General features: G+C 47.2%; 7 protein-coding genes across 7 annotated transcripts; 4 read left to right on the top strand and 3 right to left on the bottom strand.

The window, feature by feature from the left end:
- Window positions 1-1,162: 1,162 nt before the first annotated feature.
- ANOM_005913 (uncharacterized protein) lies at window positions 1,163-2,314 on the bottom strand (the record flags this gene model as incomplete). Its single annotated transcript, XM_015551170.1, has 4 exons — window positions 1,163-1,230; window positions 1,283-1,390; window positions 1,440-1,906; window positions 1,971-2,314. 4 exons carry the CDS (start codon window positions 2,312-2,314, stop codon window positions 1,163-1,165), a joined length of 987 nt encoding a protein of 328 aa, XP_015408283.1.
- A 1,510-nt stretch (window positions 2,315-3,824) lies between these two features.
- On the top strand, window positions 3,825-4,980 carry ANOM_005914 (glycoside hydrolase family 75 protein; the record flags this gene model as incomplete). The annotated part of the gene is made up of 6 exons (XM_015551171.1): window positions 3,825-4,117; window positions 4,141-4,210; window positions 4,277-4,413; window positions 4,470-4,523; window positions 4,556-4,617; window positions 4,682-4,980. 6 exons carry the CDS (start codon window positions 3,825-3,827, stop codon window positions 4,978-4,980), a joined length of 915 nt encoding a protein of 304 aa, XP_015408288.1.
- Window positions 4,981-10,493: 5,513 nt separating this feature from the next.
- On the top strand, window positions 10,494-11,024 carry ANOM_005915 (gamma-glutamylcyclotransferase family protein; the record flags this gene model as incomplete). The annotated part of the gene is made up of 1 exon (XM_015551172.1): window positions 10,494-11,024. One exon carries the CDS (start codon window positions 10,494-10,496, stop codon window positions 11,022-11,024), a length of 531 nt encoding a protein of 176 aa, XP_015408289.1.
- Window positions 11,025-13,480: 2,456 nt separating this feature from the next.
- On the bottom strand, window positions 13,481-14,750 carry ANOM_005916 (uncharacterized protein; the record flags this gene model as incomplete). Its single annotated transcript, XM_015551173.1, has 2 exons — window positions 13,481-14,679; window positions 14,729-14,750. 2 exons carry the CDS (start codon window positions 14,748-14,750, stop codon window positions 13,481-13,483), a joined length of 1,221 nt encoding a protein of 406 aa, XP_015408286.1.
- A 2,719-nt stretch (window positions 14,751-17,469) lies between these two features.
- On the top strand, window positions 17,470-18,045 carry ANOM_005917 (F-box domain protein; the record flags this gene model as incomplete). Its single annotated transcript, XM_015551174.1, has 1 exon — window positions 17,470-18,045. One exon carries the CDS (start codon window positions 17,470-17,472, stop codon window positions 18,043-18,045), a length of 576 nt encoding a protein of 191 aa, XP_015408287.1.
- Window positions 18,046-18,697: 652 nt separating this feature from the next.
- ANOM_005918 (class I SAM-dependent methyltransferase) lies at window positions 18,698-19,720 on the top strand (the record flags this gene model as incomplete). Its single annotated transcript, XM_015551175.1, has 4 exons — window positions 18,698-18,753; window positions 18,804-18,920; window positions 18,972-19,228; window positions 19,299-19,720. The coding sequence occupies 4 exons, from the start codon at window positions 18,698-18,700 to the stop codon at window positions 19,718-19,720; spliced, it is 852 nt and encodes a 283-aa protein (XP_015408290.1).
- Window positions 19,721-20,706: 986 nt separating this feature from the next.
- On the bottom strand, window positions 20,707-21,267 carry ANOM_005919 (gamma-glutamylcyclotransferase family protein; the record flags this gene model as incomplete). Its single annotated transcript, XM_015551176.1, has 1 exon — window positions 20,707-21,267. The coding sequence occupies one exon, from the start codon at window positions 21,265-21,267 to the stop codon at window positions 20,707-20,709; it is 561 nt and encodes a 186-aa protein (XP_015408291.1).
- Window positions 21,268-21,831: the final 564 nt, after the last annotated feature.

The raw sequence follows: 21,831 nt of genomic DNA on the forward strand, positions 1-21,831 counted from the left end.
AATATCAATGATTCAACCATCCTAACTTCATACTTTCCCTTCAGCTCCTACATTAACGCTAAGCATTCAGAAAAACTCTAACTGCAGCAGAGATATACATAATCGTCGACTGGATGCACATTAGTTAGTCTCTCTCTTCCACGAAAAAGAATCGGGATAACAATTGTCAAAACAAGTATAAAATCAATAACATTATAGTAAAAAATAAAAATAAAAATGAAGATGTAAAAATGAAAATGAAAAAAAGATTTAAAGAAAAGACCGGCCTAGAGCCTTGCATCAAAACCTTGCATAGCCTCACTCTAAGCAAGCCTGAAAGTAACTGGCTGTAGCAATTTTATGATAAACGGGACAATAATTGGGGACAACTGCGGCAGAGTGCGCAAAGACCGTGGTGATCCCGATGGACAAGTTCGTATATGGTTCCATTCTCGAATTTTGCGAGCTGAATACAAAATCAAAATACAATAGGACCCGAGACAGGAGGCGATGCTTTTGCCACAGTGGCTCTAAAAGCTCCACACACGATCTTAACGCACCTTACCACAGTAAAAACAACCCACCAAATGATTTTCATAACCCCTGTCACGATAATTAACTCAATAATATCGGAACTATACCGAGGAGTTTGGTGTCATCGGAAATGCCGATATGTCGGCAAGCTGCCGAACCCAGTCCATCGGCCCGCTGCCGAGCCGAGACACGCTATGGAGACGCTATCTGTACGCAACAACTATTGAGTTTATGTTGGGCAATCGAGAGTCTCGACTCAGCCCCTTGTCGCACTGTTCTCGCATGCCAGTCATTGGGCTTGCGAGTGAACCCGGCAAGGCCTACTCCCGTTTTCTATAGTTGGTTTTTGTTGTGTGAAGAACGAGCTACTCTTCTGGATTCAATAGTATCACATCCCACTGGAACTATTGATTGCTCTGTGGGGCGATATCTGTGTACTCAGCTTTTGCTTGAGGTGTTGTGAAAGAATAATGTAGCTTAGAAAATTCTACCAGTGCTGGATCACTAGGTCTCGTGTGAGAATAGATTTGGATTATTGAGTTTGCTCATATCATACATTGGTTCGATAGTATACTGTATTCTATCCATGACAAGCCATGAAATACCGACCCCAACGAGGGGCAAATAAACAGATCCTGATATACACGGATTAGGCACAGACACCATTGGTGCAAGCAAGGGCATCGGAGCAGTCATCATGAGAGCTGCACTTCGCGCCTAGGTACAGTTAGTTAAGTGAAGCGATATAGGTAATAAGACAGAAACATACCAGCACAGTGACCCTCCCAAGAGCAAGACGGAGCTGAACCAGAGGTGCACTTTCCGTTATTGCAGACGAGCTCGTCGGAGCAGTCATTCTCGTTGGCGCAGGAAGCACCTATTCATGCCTGAGTTAGTGTATGGCAAAGTACCCGCGGGAAAGAGACGTACCCTCACAGTGACCCTCCCAGGAGCAGGAAGGCGAAGGGTGGGGTTCGAAGTAGCAGTGGGCTTAGGAGACGAGCCCAGTCCAGCAGCCTCCTTGATATCATCAAGGGAAGTTCCGATCTGGACGTTGTAGACATAGGTGTCGATTTGCACTTCCTCGCCACGGTAAGCGCCGAACTTGGGCTCCGCCTTGCCGGGGAATGTGTTGGCCTTCAGCCTCTTGTCGCCGGAGCCGAAGGTCTGCTGCTCGCCATCGAAGTAGAGCTCAACCCACCCAGGACGGGCGGTGTTGATCACGAGTCCGATGGAGTAGACGGTGTCGGTCTTCAATTCCTTGGACCACTGAGACTCACGCTTCGCAGAGCTGGACGCTTGGTACTGGAGATTCAGTTTACCGCTCTTGAATTCCAAAGAGAGAGGGATGTTAGCACCGCCGGCCTTGTCGTTGTTGGCAGAGTATTCCTTGCTGTTGCAGGTCAGTATTGAACGCTGGTTTTGGGCGGACAGTGAGAAGGAAGGAATTAACGTACAATTGCCAGATCATCAGACTCTGCTGAATGGCTCCCAGGGAAAACTTGTAGCCAATGTAATAGGTCTGGTCGGCCTTAATCTGATTCTGTAAGGCGTGGTACTCGGCCCGGATGTTGTCCTTCTTGCGGTGGAAGTGCAGCGCAGGAGTGCCCTTTGGGTCCTTATCCAACTTGATGTAGAGGTCATTGGTGTTATCCTTGGGTTTGGTACCGCGCACCGATTCCAGGTTGCGAATGCCCAGGACGGAGGGGTTATCGCTGCGAGCCGCAGAGAAGTCAATAAGGCTCTTGGCAAGAGCCGGCTGCAGGGCTGCCAGAACGGCGAAGAGCTTGTACAACTGCATTGTGAGATGGTGTGAGGTCTGTGGCAGTCTACGAGGAATCTCCGGCCATCATCTCTCTGGGTCGTGTGGCAATTTTTATATGCATTTCGGCGAAACTCCTAGGGATATGGAGATCTGCGTGCCGAGGATCTCCTATGAACTTCATTTGCCAGCATATTCAGAGTGTACTCCGTATTCAGATCGTCGTTTACACACTCGGTGGATTGTCCACTGGATACGTGTGGAGAGTCCAAAAAGGTAATAGGCAGTTATTCTCATGCATGCCAAGACTGGCCCAGTTGGGGCGGTATGCAATGTAACCTCGTATCGTACTGAACTATGGCATGTTCTTGGTCCGGGCCGGGACTGGGTCCAATTAATTAGCTAACAATGCAAGCGTCCAGCCTCTGCAGAAAATGAGTTGCCGCTGTTGCTGCCGCGTCTAGGGTAACATACTATCACATGACACCACAGGCCAATGGTTACACATCACGATAAGCACATTTTGCGCGTACCTGCATTATGCAGACTGAATGCCATGTTTATCCCCCAGCACCACGAGTCCAATACGTGCTGTTGCTATCGGACTCTTTTTCTTTTTTCATGTGGACCTCGGAGAATCAATTGATAAGATCATTAACTGGATTCGGCAATCGCTCTCGCTTCGCGCCGTAGTGCATCGACCCTCCACCTGAAACCCCACATGTTACCAATTGGCCCTTCATATGGCACCGTTAGCCTTAGCGTCGGGGCCGAGGCCCCCTGGGTGAAGACCAGTATTTCCAGGCACCTACCTATTCAGGAACTTCCGGGGAGTTCCTATACCAGTCTAACGCAACGCTACGGCTACACCTGCATGAGGACGTTGCTAGTAGATTCTCAGGGTTCTGGAGCATGGGGTAAAGTAGGCGCTGCATGGGGAACAAGTCCTTCCCCTCTGTTCTGCGACAATCGTGTTGCACAACAATTTAGACCCAACAGTACCCCTGTCAAAGGATGTCAATCTCGATGTGGCGGAGATCATATCCAGTGGATCTGGACATCACTGCCCATGGAACCATTTTTGGGAGACCAACTGTGGACCCTGCCCGGCGGAACCCTACCGACAACTATGGGCTTTTAGTATGCATCGGGGAAGGACAACTCAAGCACTTTCATATGATCCTTCTGCAACTAGTGCTCCGCATGGTTCATTCTCGATGCATGACAGGACCGCCAGGTGAGACATACTACTCAGTAAATGGAGGCGTTCTATAGTCCTACCTTCGCGTAGCAGTGGCTCAAGATCCGACGAATCAACTGTCGTCAGAGACTACTACATCCGCCCATGGACGGTCTCGAAACAGCCGGGAAATTAGACCGTGACACACGAAACGAACTTTGAGTTATCGGACAAAGGGCCGTTCCATAGAGTATAAGCCATTTCCGACACATCCATTCTACTATAAATCCACCATGGCGCCCATGCCAAAAAGCATCTTACGTCTACAACCACAGTTTTGCTTTCCTGTTGAGTACGGACATCTTCACCATGCCTATCAAGAACTTCGCTAGCCGCCTTGCCCTCTCCCTGGCCGTCTGTGGCACGGCCATGGGCCAGAAGGTCAACGGAGCTGACTACAACAAGCCAGACGGAGGCCCCCCGGCCAAGTTCTTCCAGGCATCGAGCTCCATCCCTGTTGCTGCTATCCAGGCTGCTGCTGCTAAGGCCAGCAAGGTTCCCTCTGCAGCTACCTACCCTATCGGCCAGGGCTCTACCAAGTCCACCATCCACAGCGACTGGGCGGACTTTGCCGAGGCAAATAACATCCAACACCTTCATGAGTATACAGTAGCTAACGCACCAGCCAGGGTGCCTCCTTCTCCTTCGTGGCTGACATGGACGTTGACTGTGATGGACTTAACCATGGCTGCAAGGTAAAGAACAACGATTGCAACTCCGCTGAGCTTTCTCTCCATCACGAAAGAGTCTAACAAACGTAGGGCAACCCTGACGGCCAGGACGAGACGAACTGGGGCGCGCTGTCCGCCTACGAAGTGCCCTTTATCGTCATCCCCCAGAAGTTCTTGGATGCGAACAAGTCCAAGCTCAAGGGCAATGCTGTCTCTGCCGTGATCTGGTAGGCCAATTGCCCAGGATGCCCTTGATTGCCTGCTAACACCATGCCACCGCTAGCAACGGTAAGATGTTCTACGGTATCTTCGGCGACTCCAACGGAGACAGCCTCAGGTCACCGGTGAAGCCTCCTGGCTCATGGCCAGGACCTGCTTCCCCGAGGAGGACTTGAACGGCAACAAGGGCCACACCGCTGCCGATGTCACCTGTACGTACCTCTCCGTCAATCTCTCATTATCTCACCAGCGACACACCACTAACTCCCAAACCAGACATCGTCTTCACCGGCGACAACGCCGTTCTCCCCAGCAGCGCCCTGAACAAGAACTACATCACCAACTTCGACACTCTCCGCTCTATGGGCGACAGCCTGGTTGGCGCCCTGGCCAAGAACCTCAACCTCGGCGGCGGCGGCGGCAACCCGCCCACCACTCTGACGACAACTAGTCTGCCCGAGCCCACAGGCGGGTCCTGCTCGTGGCCAGGCCACTGCGCTGGTGAGGACAACAACTCCCCACCCGACTCTTTCTCCTCTGGAGAAGAAGGACAACAAGACAAAGAAGAAGAATGAACCACTAAACCACGTTTCCCAAAATAAAGGTGCCAGCTGTTCCACGAACGACGACTGCTCCGATGAGTTGGCCTGCAAGAGCGGCAAGTGTGCGTCCGACGGAGACGCAGAGAGCTGTTCTTGGGAGGGTCACTGCAAGGGTAAGAGATTGAACACGGGCTATGCCATGTATTTTCCTATTCTTGATTTTTTCGGGGGCTAAACTTTTCCTTTTTTTTCTCTTTCTTTCTTGCAGGTGCTTCTTGCTCAAGCAACGACGATTGCTCCGATGAGCTTGCTTGCATCAGCGGTGTCTGCGCGGTGGATAACGGTGCGGAATCTTGCTCCTGGGAGGGCCACTGTGCGGGTATGTCGGGGTTCACGTATCTAAGCCGTTGCGGTAACCATTTAACTAAACTATGTTTTCCTGGGGAAATTACAGGTGCCTCTTGCTCTAGTCACGATGATTGCTCCGATGAGCTCGCCTGCAAGAACGGCAAGTGCTCCGCCGCTTAAGGGCGGGATAGACCGTCTTTCGGGCTGGGGGTTACACGGGGTGATGGATTGGGGATGGACTGGTGGAACTTAATGGATGCTATATATAGACTTAGAGATCGAGGTGGAGATGGAGATGGAGAGGGCAGGGTTACATTACATTATACCCCGGATGTACAGAAGCTCGCTTAGAGCGAAAGCCGGGTTCGCCGACGGCTGGTTGCCGGCGTGGACAGTGTACAGTTGCAGGAGATGTATATATAGCATGGGATGGAGGGCCTGGTGTTGCGGCTGAGTATATACAGAACATTATGAATATATGAAGTTCCATCAACTCAATGTTTTGTTAGCTGGGCCGAAGTAGCCGATCTCTGACATTGGCTTCTACGGCACGCTGTCAGCGTCGGCGGTGTTCTGGTATACTATGTTTCCGCACCAGCTGGGGAATAAGCCGCCAGGAGTCCGACTGGGCCTGCCCCAATGATAGCGAGAATTGACCGGTATTATATAGAAATTGATAATGGCCAGTAGAGCCTTGAGTAGCGGAGTCTAAGGTCCATGGGATGCATACGGTTTGACATCATACTTTAGGGCCTCATACCAGTTTCAGTCATTGTCAGTTTGGCTACACCTCAGGAAGTCTCACAGAAGACCACAAACTCCCTCCCAAATAGCTGAGATGTCTCAAGTATATCTTATTGTCTATTATTACTCCGATAATACTTTCTTTGAAAAGAAATATAATTATTTATAGCAGTACAGTAGACCGTATGTTGTATATTCAGCTACTACTAGAATAAGTAAAAAATAGTCGAGTTAAACTGGGCCTTGTTTTCTCCAGTATTATTAATATAGTTGCACTAGAAGTAACCACTGGAAGTATACAGACTCTGCTCAGTTGTTCCAAGACAAAATCAGACATCCAGGGGTTGTACTGCTTTAGAAGATCTGACACGGGTGCGAAAAATAACCAGTACGGTAAACGTCAACATCGCAGCGATCACACACGCCACAAAAAAGACCCAAATGTGCTGCCCGGTCCCATTCAGTTCCTGGAGATTCATTCCAAATACACCACTCACAAAGGTGAGCGGAATGTACAGAAATGCTAGCTGCGTCAGTATTTTCACCGAGGTTGCCTGCTCCAGGCCCATTTTGCTCTGCTCGATCCCAAGCTTACTGTGCTGGATGCCCAGTTCACTGTTTTTGTGGGACATCTGTGTCTCCTGGACAACGATCGAGGACATCAAGACGTCAAAGGAGTGCAAGACCATGTTTTCCAGCTGAATAACATCCTCTAATAGAACCTGGAAACTTCGGGACATATCTCGAAATTGAACGGTGGTTTCCTCCCTGAGGATTTTCCTCCTCCTGTCTTCCTGCGTCAAAGGCACATGGCCGCCATCATATTCCCCATGGCGACGCAGTGCCTGTAAAGCTTGGGTGAGCGACTGCTTCATGTAAAACAGATTTTCGCGCATTTCATGCAGTCGTTCACCCAATTCCATGCTTGGATGAGCTCGGATCTCCGCAAAGCTAAGCCGTTTGATAGTGACTCGCAGTCTATTGCACATTTCTTGCCATGTTAATGCTGTGTAGAGGAACAAGAACGCGGCTGGGGTAAATGGGGTTACAATGCACCGCTCATAATAGCCCGCTCCTTCCCCTCGGAGAAATTGGGTCATGACCTCATATAACCCATCCTCGCATCGGATATCTCGGGGCGCCGAGTGCAACGAATTCTGCCATAATGAGGCTGGTGGAAATCGGATCACTCCTTGAAGGTCTGATGCTTTGGAGGAGATGATAGGGGGATCAATCAGACACACAGCTGGTTAAACGTGATATGAGCGCATGTTTCATGGAACCAGAACATGACGATGGGCCAGGCAATATCAAAAACCACTCACTGACCAATCCAATCGTTGTCGCGTAGCTTTTTGACATAGTACGACGTCCGTGTATCGAGTTGGAACCCCTTCCCGTCCGAACGAATCCGAAAATCCCGCCGGAAATAATGTTTTCGCACTCGGTAGAGGTATTTCGGTATCGGTTTGGCCTCATCCCCATAGGCAGCCTCTACATCCGCCGCACTGTATGACAAAACCCCGTCGACACATAAAAAAGGAGCTCGTTCGCGAATGGATGCCAAGTTGAATGGAACACGCGACAAGTCCCCTCGACATCCCACTGCATGATCGACAAAAAACTCCTCGCTCAGCTCCCATGCCGATCCTAGTAGCTCAATGAACGCGGGAGAAATATTCTCGACGATGCATACGCGAAATCGAGCGACCGTCTCCTTGTCTTTCTGCTCGATGATCTTCTTGGCTTGTTTGAGCTCGGTGGATTCGTGGATCTGTGGCGTGGCTCCCCTTTTCAAAGTGACGAGGGCGAAACGAGTGACACCGTTGTCTTCTTGTTGGAGGATATTGCACAGCTGGCCCAGGTATGGCCGTGATTGCAACATGGAATGTATTTGGGCTGTATAGGGGCCTTTCGCATTGGTGGCATTGGTGTTAGCAGTCATGGTTGGTCAGTGTGTTGAAGTTATTTCCCTTTTGTCCTGCGGCATTTTAAGCATCGCAGTCACCAATGACTAGGTTTACCCCTCATCACATGATGGTTCGGAATACGGCGATCCTCATAACGATCATCAGCAGAGATTCGAGATAGGAAACGTGGCGGTGTCCTTGGCACGAAAAAGGATTCCAGTGTCTGCCTTGCTGCAGAGCCGCATTGGCTCGAGGTTATATATGCCACGATCTGGTAATTCCACCGGCAACAGCTCAACCCCAGAACAAAAATATCACTGGACTTCATCCATTGCCTCACGAAGCAAACTTCAGAAGTCGTTATCGCGTGCTTTATACAAAGTGTGCTGTTACTTTCTATCACCCTACCTAGCGACAAGGTCAATCATCTGTCCAAAGCAGAACACTAGGAAAACGGTACTGATAAATGGTCTAGCATAATGTGGGCCTGCTATGCCGCCAAGTGTGGGCATGTACAAACTAGCAATTGCTCCTGTAAATGGGGAACCAGTCATACGTACTACATCTGCGTGAGTGTCCACTATCCAGGCATATATCTGTTCAACGATTCTTTGTGCATTTCAGAGCTGAGAAATATGCAGTGTCAGTGTGGAGCTGCAATGACTGAGACAGAGTAGCTATCGAGATGGCCTTGACGCATGCTAGGATACAGATGCGAGGGACTCGTTATGTTCTTATCTGTGAGGGATGAAGCAGATGATTTAGCAACCATTCTTCAGGGTCTTGTGAACTAGTACCGTTTGACTTGTTCTTGATTAGTTGTAGGACTTCTATCAACTGCCAACCCTCCAAGTCCTGAAGGTTGAATAAAATCTCTAGTGATATCCACGCATGTAACATAATCTCATTAAAGACTAGCATACTGTGGCTGGCGTGTGGAAATAAGCACACCAATATCCTATCCTTGCAATAGGGAAGTTTGTCTTTCGGATTTCCTATTTCGGGTGTCCCCCGTTTCCGTGCTCATATCTAGATATTTTCGGCTTGGAACAATCTTCGTATTAATACTTATTTGGTTGGTCATTCAAAGTCACACTAGAGGCGGCGGTAAATGATAGGAGAGTAGCTTGCTGCACACACTGCGCCCACATGCACGGACCTTTATGTCGCATCGAGCTTGGGGCAAAGTCATAGAAGCCACCACAGGCCGAGGCTCTAAGGCCTGGGAAAAGTCGGTGATGCCAACAGTTGGGAGGGTAACGTCCCAGTGGCCGAAGCTCCAAAGTGACCTCGAACACCAAGGCGTGCGCTTAGGTTACGGCCGTACTATTGAAGAGAATGGTCAAATCTAGCACAAGTACCAGGTCCAGCTACATGCTGGAAAGATCCCAGTTCTGGGAAAAAATGAGAGACAAACACAGTAGGACTCATACGATCATTAGGACAATCAAAGTCAAACAAGATCAGAGTAAAGACAAGTTTCTCCGTGCCACAGTACTCCTATACTTCTTGATTTTCCTCCTTTCTCCTTTGCTTCCTTACCACAGACAGCCGTCAAGTGAGATACGGAGACCCTGACCCGGGGGTAAGATACACAACATAGTTTATTTACTATCATCTATCATCCTAATTATTAACTAAAGAATACTAGCAACTACATCTCGCTCTTGTTAAATCTATGGATCATTTCCACTCGGTTTCAGGTACGACGGTTCGAAATATGTGGTGTCTTGAGCAGAAGACAGTTGAGCACTCAGGTAGTATGGGCCCTCGGGGAATGGTAATCGTTCAGATTCATAGTCCTATTCAAACTTTTTGTCGATATCTTTTGGTATCTCGGCTAGGTAGCCCTGCTCTATTTCCACATTCGTAGCGATATGTGACTTGGCAATTTTATCGCTGTGCTCCTCTACGGAGGCCACTGTGATGATTTTATCAGGCAGTGTTCGCTGACGGATCAATAGACATACAGGACCAGCATGATCTTGGCTAGGCTTAAGTATTTTATAATTATTAATCTAGCAAACTAAGCTATAGTTATCTCCGCTATCTGAGCATATGTAATACTTCTAGTATAGTTCATTCAACAACCACTTAGCACCTGTGACCTGGGAGATTGTATATATTGGGCTAGTCAATATATCCTCTATTTTAGCTGAAAAATAAGATGTGAATAGAGCCCTTAATAACTAATATCTACAATTTATGGAAAATTAATGAAGACCCTAAGGTTCAGCCTTCTAGGTTGATGTCCATGTTGACAAGTCACAAGAGCAGAAAGCCACAAGCAGACTGGAAGAGGAGCATGGACATCGATAGGATGCGAATATCCTACATCTGTCTGTCTCCATGAAAGGCTTCTATGCAAAACCCAAGAAACAACAATGAAACCATCAAATGAAGATCCAAAAAAAGACAAAGAGAATAAGCATCCCCTTCACCGCCTTAGGCACCATTATTGCTGCCTCTCCCAGTTTCTTCCAAGCCTTCTGACATCGACATTTTGTCCAGCTTTAGCATCATACAATATCTGTACACAGCGAAATGTCCCAGAAGCCAGAGGAATCCAAAGCACTCCAGATTCCGAGCCTATTCTCGGCCAAGGAGGAGCCAGTTTCAGTGCCACCAGACTACCTTCTGCAGCGCGACGAGCCAGTCGACTTCACGCCTACGTTTCCAGTATATTACTTCTTCTATGGAACTCTAACCTCCCCGGCCCAGCTGAAAAGGATCCTCGACCTGCCGAAGGAGCCGCAACTCCGCAAAGCGGAGGTAAATGGTTTCGCCATTGCAAAATGGGGCGATTATCCCGCCCTGATCAATGGGAAAAAAGAGGATGTGGTGACGGGATCTACGTACCTGGTGAAATCCGAAGAAGAAGCCCAGAAGCTGTCGCATTATGAGACGAACGCCTACGAAGTTGCAGATTGCCAGATCTACTTTAAAGATGATAAAGACCCCAAGGCATTCGGTGGCAAAGTTTTCGTGTACGCGGGTGATGCTCAGGCTCTACTAGAACAACGATTCGACCGCAAACTCTGGAATCGGCAGATGGCAGGGAAATTGGGGCGATAGCCTAGCTTGGCGGTATACATTTGCTGGTTTCTTTCTTCCTTTTTCTCTTCTTCTTAAGGCTTTCCCCCTTTTTATTTTTTATCTTCTCTTTTATGCTGATGAAGAAATGCATAATATCTGCGACCAAGATACGTGGGTTTTACATCGGCAGCACTGCGACGAGCGCAGTACTATATGCTTGGGTAAACAAAGCGGTAGTACTCGTGTGCTGGAGTAGTGTATGATTGATCTTTATCCTCATAACTTGCTCTCCAGTTTAAATACAAACGTCAAGATTGCATCTGAGACAATGCATCAGAATATCATGACTAAGGGCACAGACGGCATGGGTAAGAGCCTTTATAGAGGGCGTTATCCAAACTGATCTCCCAAACATTGTTGAACAATACACTCTACCCTTTGCCACCAACAGTGGATGGGAAACAATAAGGGCGTTCGAGAGTTGTATATCAGGGTGGTTTATATAGCTCTGTAGCTTTTGACTCCCCGAATATCACCGGGTCCAGCGCCCCCCAAACCGAAACGGTTCCTCAACGGGACAAGATCCGGGTAATTTATGGTCTCTTATCATGGGACGAATGTAGCCCTATTGGTTTACTCCAAGCCATGGAATTTCCTTTTCCTCGCATCCATCCAGTGGCCGGTATATAGAGATATTATTGGGCTATTATATGCTTTCACTGTCGATAAAGGGGATAAGCGATACTCGCATCGATTGACGGCTTTTCTATGGGAGAGCCAAAGTGCGTGGCCACCTCACGTTCTTCAAGCTAAGATTTAGACTAAGTACTTACCAAAAAGTTAAGACTTTCCCAGTTTAACTTCTAGCCCCCATCAAACCAGTTGAAATTACATGTAAATTATCACCTTGACATTGTACTTTGTGACGAGTCACAAACTACAACCTTGGTAGCTTCACCAGGCAGACACCTCCTAAGCTTTCTTTCTTTATTTCGCCAGATGAAATGAGCCTGAAATAGAAAATAAAATGAAAGGGGGAACAGGGAAATGAAGAGGGGTATCTGTAAGACTGTAACCCTTTGAGATGGTAGAGTATAGTCAATTCTTTGTGGAAACTACTCTTCTCAGTAGGATTTAGAGGCCAGATTCGTGATAATAGTAACGTTGGGGAGGAACTCATGCCCCTGTGAATTTTCATCAAGGGAGACATCTGGAAGTTTCTTGCTTAGTATATATTTTGGAAGATTTGGTTGAGAGTATCGTGGGAAGATAACAGGGATAAAAATTGGCGGAGCGGGGAACAAATATATGTTCAGATCAGCCACCTCACCATACAATCAATATAATATTTAAAAAAAGTATAATTTCACTTACTAAGCGATATAGAGCTAGAGCGGAAAAGGTAAAAGGAGAAGAGAAAAAGCTAAAATGAACGACCTTGCTTTCTTCAATTGAGATTTGGTTTGTAAAGGCTGACACCTACACATCATGAACATGGATAGATGTAAACGGATGGTTTGATTACGACAGATTGTGGACTTTATTATATAGGCCTCAATAATTCTGTTTCATACATCAAGTAGCTCCTATGGCTCAGTTGGTAGAGCGCATGACTAGTAATCATGAGGTCCGCGGTTCAAATCCGCGTGGGAGCATTTGAAGCATATCTTTTTCTTGTTCGACTTTCCCACCGATATTTTTGTCGCCTCACAGCACCAAATTATGGCGAGTCTGTAATGAAGACTGCATCGCAAGCCCTTCTTCTATACGACTATTTCAAAAATCTAATCGGATTGTTCTTTTGAACCTTGGCTATGATGAGTCGCAAAGTTCTCTCCTTACCCCGTGCATCTTGCAGGCCAGATATCCAACATCCCCTGTTGGCCTCTACGAGCTTCAAGTCCTATCTCTGGCTGTGATGGTGAGGATATGCCTTTTTCAGGCTATTGCTGTGTAATCTGACCTTTTTATATAACGCTCTCACCTTAGATCAAACCTAGTGAGCATTGGATTTGCGAAGAATCAAGATCAAATGAAAGAAATCGTTCTCATGACCCGGGTCTTCGGTCAAGCTAAAGATACAGAGCGATTGTTAACCCCAAGCTGAGAGAGGATGTGAGGAATGGTCTTATATAATCCCGATAATTGCAGTGGGCCTGTAGGTAGGGCTTCATATGAACTTATCGACTGATATCGAGGTGAAGTAGTTATAATGTGGCACCAGTATCATATGATAACCACCGCACTCTCTTTGAGATGACTCATTTGTTCCTAAGCGAAAACCTTCTGGGGCCACCGATTGTACATACCGCTGCACAGCAGGTTGTGTCGTCGGCTGGGCTGGTTGGGGCTAGATGTTTGTCCAAGGGTCATACTAATTTCCATGACTTAGTATCATGCTATTTTAACTTGCATACGCTGGGTAGGCCTATTGTAAGTTTCCTCGCCGCCACACTGTTTCACAACATTCAAATCTTCTCAACGCACACACATGTTCATTCGTTTTGCGCAGACATCAATAGAGCATTCAGGAACACCGACATGCTATCTCCACGGTAAGCGACATAGACGGTTTTTGGCATACCCCAGAACTGCTTGCACTCGTGCTGGAACTTTCCCTGTAGAGTCTTGGGGATGTATTCCGTCAGCGACACAAAATGCAGAACTTTTCTCTGACCAGTACTCAGCCAAAACAAGTGAAGGTCTTCGAGCAAAGGGAACTGATCCAGTAGAGTCAGAAGGGGAATCCAGGTGCCGCCTTTCTTCAGTTGAAGACGCTCGAGCTTCAGGCATTGCAGCATGCGGCATGTAAAGCGGAGAAGAGTCAGTAGCTCATCACTATCCATTTCGGACGCTTCAGTAAGGACGAGCTCTCGCAGTTCGGAGAGTACGCCCGGCCCGGAGGCAAGACGGGTTGTGATTATCTGTGCCTCGGGGGTGTAGTCATAGCTGATCTCCAGCGTCTTCAGTTTCGGGGCAAGCGTGATCACCCGAGCCACCCACTCTCCGATATTGCCGGGGATGAAATTGTGCTGGAACCTTAGCTTCTCAACGTGCGCCCAGCTGTTGATGAAGGTCTGGTTTTTGAGGGTGTCGAACTGAAGACACCGTGGATCCACATCGTTGAAGGCGAATCTGCTGCTGCTCGGGTAGGCGTACACGTGGAAGGATCGCACAGGAATGCCGGTCTCCGCAATGATGTTCGTAATCATGTTTATGCCGTCGCTGGGTCCCAGGCGAGAATGGGCCGATGAATCGTTCCATCCGTAGTTGAGATTGATAGAAAATGACCTGCAGTTGGGTAATGAGAGTAGGACATGCCGCAACCAGCGGGCCCCCAGTGATTGCTTCATATCGAGCGGACCCGTGCTATGTCTCATCCATTGGAAACCAGCTCCCATACAGCTATTGAAAGCCCCTCTGATGAGGAGGTGGTGTACATGATCCTTCAAACGGTCGTCCGCTGCCAGCCTCATAAGTCGCTGCAAGCTTATGAAGCAGAGGTCTGTACGCACAGTATGAAGTACCACGCGTCCGAAGTAATGTAACGACTTTCTATAGAGATGTTTGCAGGTCAGTCGCAGGGCGCACAGATATCTTTCCTCGGAATCCCCAGCACTCAGAAAAGCGACAATGTTGTCGACTAGCTCTTCCGGTAATTTGCACAGTGGGTTGAGCGCATTTTCTTGAGACGCTATCCAAAGATCAGTAACTGGCTCTGTAACACTGGGTAGGTAACCTACCTTGCTTAAGAAAATACTCCATTTTTGTGATACGTAGGGGCATGAATGCAGGATGATGCTTGACAGGCAACATGTTGTGTGAATAGAGATGCGAAGGTGAAACAAGAGCAGAAGAATCCCTCACACGAAAGGTATTTCCAATTCACTGACAGTGAATCACTCGGTTAGGTGCGGTCCGAAGCATAATGTCTTTGTTTTTCTTTGCAGTGTTAGACCGCCTTATTTGTTCACAAGTAGTACTCTTCTGAAGGAAAGTGTAGGACTATGTCTAACTGTAAAAAAAAGCCCAGCGTGAATTATAGCATTTGATATGGACCGCACAGTATGGGCACTTCATGCTTCATCTCATCAAATCCAGTTTATTCTGTGGCTTGCACTAGAATACAATGACGTAAAGCGAGAAATCATGAATGCAATGTATGTCTTTTAAAATATTCACAAGACTGCTACAACGTCATATCTTGGCTGTCATGGAAACACAGTGTCAGGAAAAACTATTGGTTGTACACAGCTTAGTGACATGCGTCCGAGCGCATGATGCATGCCATTATAAAGTTAGATATATACCACACCTGCAGAAAGTGTATGAGTTGGCATAACAGAGTATCTAGATGTCCATGCTGGTTCAGCATTTGATACCAACATTTACATCATGTTATAACGTCATGGATAAGGATATATGAATATAGTGTCATGATATGATTGTATACTCTATTTCTTCGCTCTTACTTAATGCTTCGGTGAGTATAGGGGTAGTGAGGCCTCAAAGCCCAGCCATTACTCGAGAATAAGTATGTTTAGTCTCGGTTAAATAGGGTGTAGGATTAGGAAGAGGTATATGAGAGCCCCAGCGGAAGGGTGAACCATGTCCTTTCCAATGGTGGGCAGAACAAGTCGTATACAAGCAGACAAGCAAATACTCAAAAGTTTATAAATGTATCACTTCTATACTGTGGACAAGTAAACGTATATCTTGTTCATTTGGCCTCATTAGGTGACACCTCACTTGATCAAGAGTAAGCTCGGAGGAGTTCCGACAATTAATGAACGAGCACATCACATAACAGCCGCGTCCTGCAGTGGCATATATCTTGGTACTATACCTCCAGTGGGGAATTCGTATTCCATGTTCCTTGCCTAAACTAACGTTGCAGACGTGGGCTTCTGGAAGTGACGATGCCAATTCATCCCTGCTGGCGCAGTTGACGCTCTGGCGTTCGCGACTACAATAACCCGGTAGAAGATAGCAGGGCGAAGTAAAAAACATGATGCTTTGAGCTCCAAACATTGATGCTACTCTTTCCATATCATGTCTACCCACAGAATTGACTTCATAAGCTGTAGGGCTGTGAAACGACCAATATCGTATGTCCATGTGTACGGTTGTACGATTGTACGATATGCAGCGGCCCCACCGAGCTAGGGCTGGTCCTGTGACTGCCAGCGGCGCTATTCGGTTGAAGGACAAGTGGAGAAGATACGAAACTCGTGTGAAAAAGGGTTGCATTGCATAGGCCATAGTTAATCCATAAATGGGACAGTTTGTCCAAATGGCACCTTACGATGAGCCCTACACTACATGTGGGACAAGTTAGTACCTAATAAACTGGCTTAGCCTTCGCTCGGGCGCCAATTCAACGAAACAAGCTTTGATGTATCAGACCTCCGTGAGAATAAATACCGCGCCTTGCGCAAAATAAATCCTCGGTGAATAGAGTAGAGTTGACACATCGGCTGAGCTTTGAATACCTTCTTCTACATGCAATACATGTGTATACTATATCGAAAACTTGAGCTAAAGAGATTATCAGTACCGTATACCAAGGCTCTAGCGCCGTGGAGCTGTGTGCCTTACCATGTCGTGAAACTCAGGCCCACCTTATGGGGATACGTCAAGGATACTGGGGATCTCCCAAGTCAACAACGCTTTATGGAATCTGCCGATACTTTCCAACGAATATAAAGGCTTCCTTTATACGTATCGCCGCCCTTTGCTTTTCTTGTTTTTGGATCTGAGATTTTCAACTTTCCTGCTAACTAACCTTTCATACTATCGTCGAATTCTACAACGCCAAGCGACATCAGAGCTGTGACATGACTAGATCCCTTGACACAGCAATGAACTCCAGTCAGGAAATGGTTGACTGCGGCCAGCAGGAGATGTCCCCAGCTCAAGGTCGGAGCAAAACGACGCTCGCCTTCATAATGAGACAACACCTGAGACGAGCATTTTCGACTAATACGATAAACAGCCTTCAGCGTCTGACAGCAGAGTGGGTAGCCTCGTTAGAAACCGGACATTGGCTATCAACCCGGGACCAAGGAAGGGCACGTATTCGTGGAGGCTGCTATCTCCTTCGATTGCCGACGGAATTACTGCTACACATCATATCCCATTTATCGGAGGTTTCTCGAGCGACCCTTGCCTTGGCTTGCAGGAAACTGTTCCTATTAGACCGTGCCGTTTTAAACTCAGAATGTCTGTCTTTCAGTCAAGACTTTGCCCCGCTATTCAAACACTATCGCAACGAGTACAACTTTGCAACTCCCCGCTGGGAACTCATCAAACTTCTACAGAACAGACGTTGCTAGCTTGTTCCAGATGCTTACACCTGCATACGCCGGCCTCCTTTCCCCAGCGAGAACGGAAACAGCAGCCCGAAGACAGAGGCTGTAATCTGGGGATTTTGGCTGGTGTAGTCGACTTATGTCCATGCATCAAGTTAACCTTTCGCGGGAAAATGGATCTTGTTGAGCTTCTGCAAGTGCGACAGAAGACTCTGACAGCTCTGGCCACACAACTTAGTGCCGGCGCTCGGGAACCCTTCTGCTGGCACTCTTGCACCATGAACTACGGATCGTCGAAAATCAAGATTCGGATCTTACCAGACCTGGACGAGAACGATATGCTGAAGGTCAGAGTGGAATACCAGTTAGCGATCAAAGCAGGGCAGCTGGGAAAGGAGGATTGTATGATACCCCGTCTGGGATGTGCACACCGGGCGGTCGATCTGTGGCTCGCCAGCGTCTGTAACACATATGACGACTTTGGCTGGACGCCGTCGCATGTATCAACCTGCAGTCTATGCAATAGCACTTTGACATGTCTCCGGAAAGGGCCGCTACGTGTGGGGGAGGGGTCAGGGCAAGCAGTATACGACTTTTACGTCGAGAGATGCCTCGGGATTGGAAGCTTGTCCGTTCCAGACGACCAGTGGGCTTGTCAGAGGAGCCACCCTGTAGGGGACCGGAGAGCTGTCGGTGATTGCGACGAACACTGCCCCTGGAGTCCCCACAAATATCACTTCCGCTCATAGTCGACGTGTTCGACATTAGCACATATCGTCCACGGGGTGGAATATTAGACTCCAGATTCTGCGAGGTGTGTTCCTAGATCACCGCACCCATTTGAAATTGGTCGATGCCATCCTCGTACTAGTCGCCGATGCTCCCTAAATTGCAGAAACGGTGCGTCCTATTCGATGCCGGAGGATTTCCATATTGAGCCCGATATGCAAGAAACAGCTGAGTCAGTTCGACATTGGTTCCAACCATATCCCACGCTGATACTAGATCCAAAACAATCGATTCAACGCAGAGGCCTTTAGCCCTATTTATCATGAGTTACGAAAATATGTAGCCTGGAGTATCAAGGATATAGAATGATGTACAAGACGACAGTGATGTCATGGGGTCAAAATAGGAAACAGTTACAAAGGGAAAAACCCTAATTTCTTGATTAGGAAATAGACCTGATAATAACTTGCTTTTTTGAGTAACATATAATTCCTAATACAAGAGAGAAATGGATATATAAAGCGCCTAATTGTCTCGAAAGATATCAAGAAAGAAAGCTATAAGCTTATACGGCATTTCAGCCCTACTTTACAGATATTGGTATACTTGGGTGTTGAGGATTGTGGCAATTTAGCTTTCTGATATTCAACTCCAGCAATAATAGCATGAATTATGTCCGATCAAGAATTATACCTGCTCAACAACCGGGACCAAACAGAGTCTCAGCGGTGTGTAAGAAGGCAATCTTGTTCACATACAGTACTGATCCGGGACACAGGCTAGACTTGCAACACGAGATTATAGCCAGCTTCATGGGGTACGAGCTGTTGCACCCCTCGATCAGCATCGAAATGAACAATGGCCTGAATATTGCCGATGTGGGCACAGGCACAGGGTCAGTCCCTCTACAAACCATCCAGCTCTTCATTCGTTGTAACATTTATAGGATATGGCTGAAGCGTCTGTCATCCTGCCTCAAGCCTCATCCCACAGTGCCAGCCTGCCATCTGCATGGCTTTGATATCTCCAGTGACCAGTTTCCCGGCGAACAAGAAGATATTGATTTCACGATCCACGACATCACCCAGCCGTTTCCAAGTGAGCATCTGGGCCGCTACGATATTGTCCATATTCGATTACTTGTTTTGGCTCTTCGGGGGCCTGATATTGTTAAAGCACTGGGAAATGTGATTCAACTTCTGCGTAAGTCGACTCTCTTATAAGGATTTCTACTCAGACAACCTCGAAATGTGATCTAAAGGGTTGTGTATAGGCCCGAGTGGATTCCTCCAGTGGGAAGATGTGGACTGGTGCTATACAGCACTTAGTCGACCAGGCCAGAAGACACCTGAAGCTCTAGAGTTGATACTTGAGTATATGGGAAGTGCTGGTCTTTCAGGGCGGCTCTCGGACCTTCTTATAAACGAAGGCAAGAAGCTTGAATTACAAGAGCTTCGGAAATATGAATACAGCACACTTGAAAACCCTGACCACTACGCGGACATACAGCTATGGTTTGACCAGATAATCCAAACCATACTGCCCGTCACAGTTTTACGGAGCGGACAAGCTGGAGGCCAGGACGAGGCCAAAGATATGGCTTCTCAGATGATGGAGGAGATAAGAGCTGCCTATTCTGGTGGAAGCGTCCCCGATCTGAGGGTTTCAACAGTTATAGGGAGGAGAAATTGCTGAGATATGCAATGTGATTTCATGTGAGAGATAGACTTCCATCTGTAATGTTATGGATTCGATGTTTGGCCCTATGCATACCCCTCCTTCACATATACCGGGGCTCTGGTCGTCGGAGAATAAACAAGGAGCTTTCATTTCATTTTACCTATTGTGCACCTGAGACTTTAGTGAACACGGTGCATTATCAAGAAAGCCTGATACTAGGCTTGTGCCCTACTACCTACGGTATATGAACTCTTATTCATCAAAGGGGGGTGAAGGGTTATGTATAGGCATCTTCTTGTTTATGATCTTCCGGGGGAAACTGCTCTGATTTCAATATACTATCCTGTAGCATGGAGTTCCTTATGAGGAGTGTAATATTTCCGCAAAGTTATATGACCATCCATCTTGAAGAAAGTTTCATAGAATTGAGGTATATCGAGATATAATGAACTCAACTCCTTTTTTAACACGGCATCTATGTATTTGCGTTATTTACCAAAATTAGCTAAACTGCTTATAGTATGTAGAGATGGAATCCGAGTGAGAAGAGGCAGCGACCCCGGAGATATTATTGATTCAATAGTAGAATATATTCTATCCCAGATGATATCTTCTGGTTCTTGGTATCAATGATGACTGCTCTCAGTAGTGGCATAAAACTATCGAAATAGAAATTATCGGAACCAACCACAGCATTAAGTTTTATAAGATTAATTAACATACTTTTTCCACTGCCAGCAGAAGACAGCTTTTATATATCTGGAAATGATCGCAACGCCGAAATGAGGTCCCACGATGTTCTATCTCCTTTCTTGTTGGGCCACGTGCCGTTCAATGTACATACCAGGTGTACCATTGCTGCCTACAAGGTAGCCTGCCGAACAGAATTGAGGCGCGAAAGGGGCGAGTTTCAAGAAGTTAACAGAAAGTACTGTCTCATGATAACGTGGCTTGTATTTCTTAGTACTTGCAGTCCAGATACATGCCTTTCTTGCCTGCAACTACTTGACATCGGATGAGTCCTCAACCACCCTCTTCACTCTTCTTAGCCAAGTCCCCAGATCAAAGGTGCCGTCACTCAAGTCTCTGACATTCCCGACAAATTTAAAACAATAACCCAAGTCCTCGACGGGCTCATTGCCGTCGGTATAGTCGATGCGACATGGATCGGCCCGATAATTATCCGTTTCATAGCTGGCAAGCCTCTCTGCATGCTCTTGTGTTTCGACATGGTAGACAGTCCCATGAACCACCTTTCCTGGGGCATCTAGAAGAGCTGGATACTGGCCCCATAGCTTGCATTCGTAGCCTATCATGGTGGCGGGTCGAAGTTGTGGCTCGGTTTCCAAGCCAAGGACATCGCGGAGCATAGCGGGATCAGACAGTGTGCCGTAGAAGAAGTAAGGGCCCGTCGGCGCAGCAAATGGATCTCTATGAGGTGGTGGCCGTTCAGGTTGGAAGAAGTAGCCGGGAGGAGCAGATCTCAGCTTCTTGACAAACGGGGAGACTTTTGAGCTTGGATCTTCGGGAGGAGGAGGAGGGGGAGGGCAGAGCCAGCGCATCCCTTCTCGCCTTGGTTGTAAGACATTTCTTCGGTTGACGGCCACTATGGTGCTTACAGGGCAGAGTTAGAAACCAGGTGAAGAATAGGAACTCGACACAAGCTGTAGTTATCCAACTTAGTGTTTGTGTTTATATCGTGAACCATGCCAATCAAGGGAGATTAAATAAGCTTAGTTTACTCGGGTATTAAGGTTAAATAAGGCTTTAACCTTAACCGTCGACCCTTGAAGGGTCGCTAAAGAGTGGGGAGACGCCTATACCTGGCTTTACGTGGCTAATGTCAGACTAATGGTGTTGCATATTCTTCTATTATTTCTATTTTCCGTCCTTGCTACTTGTTTCTTCTGACTGTGACTGACCTTTCGTTTCCGCCTTACCAATGCACATCATTTATGAAATTGCGTGGTAAGTTTTAGAATTTAAAAATTTTAAACATTAGAATAGAAATATAGCTAGTTAAATAATGAAACATTTTAAAAATTTCTTATAATTATTTAGAACTCTACTTATATAATATCGGTGACTGTGTAAGAGATAGGGCCGGGGCACCCTATTCCACAAGG

Source organism: Aspergillus nomiae, assembly GCF_001204775.2.
Source record: "Aspergillus nomiae NRRL 13137 chromosome Unknown contig00083, whole genome shotgun sequence".
Classification (NCBI taxonomy): Eukaryota; Fungi; Ascomycota; class Eurotiomycetes; order Eurotiales; family Aspergillaceae; genus Aspergillus; species Aspergillus nomiae.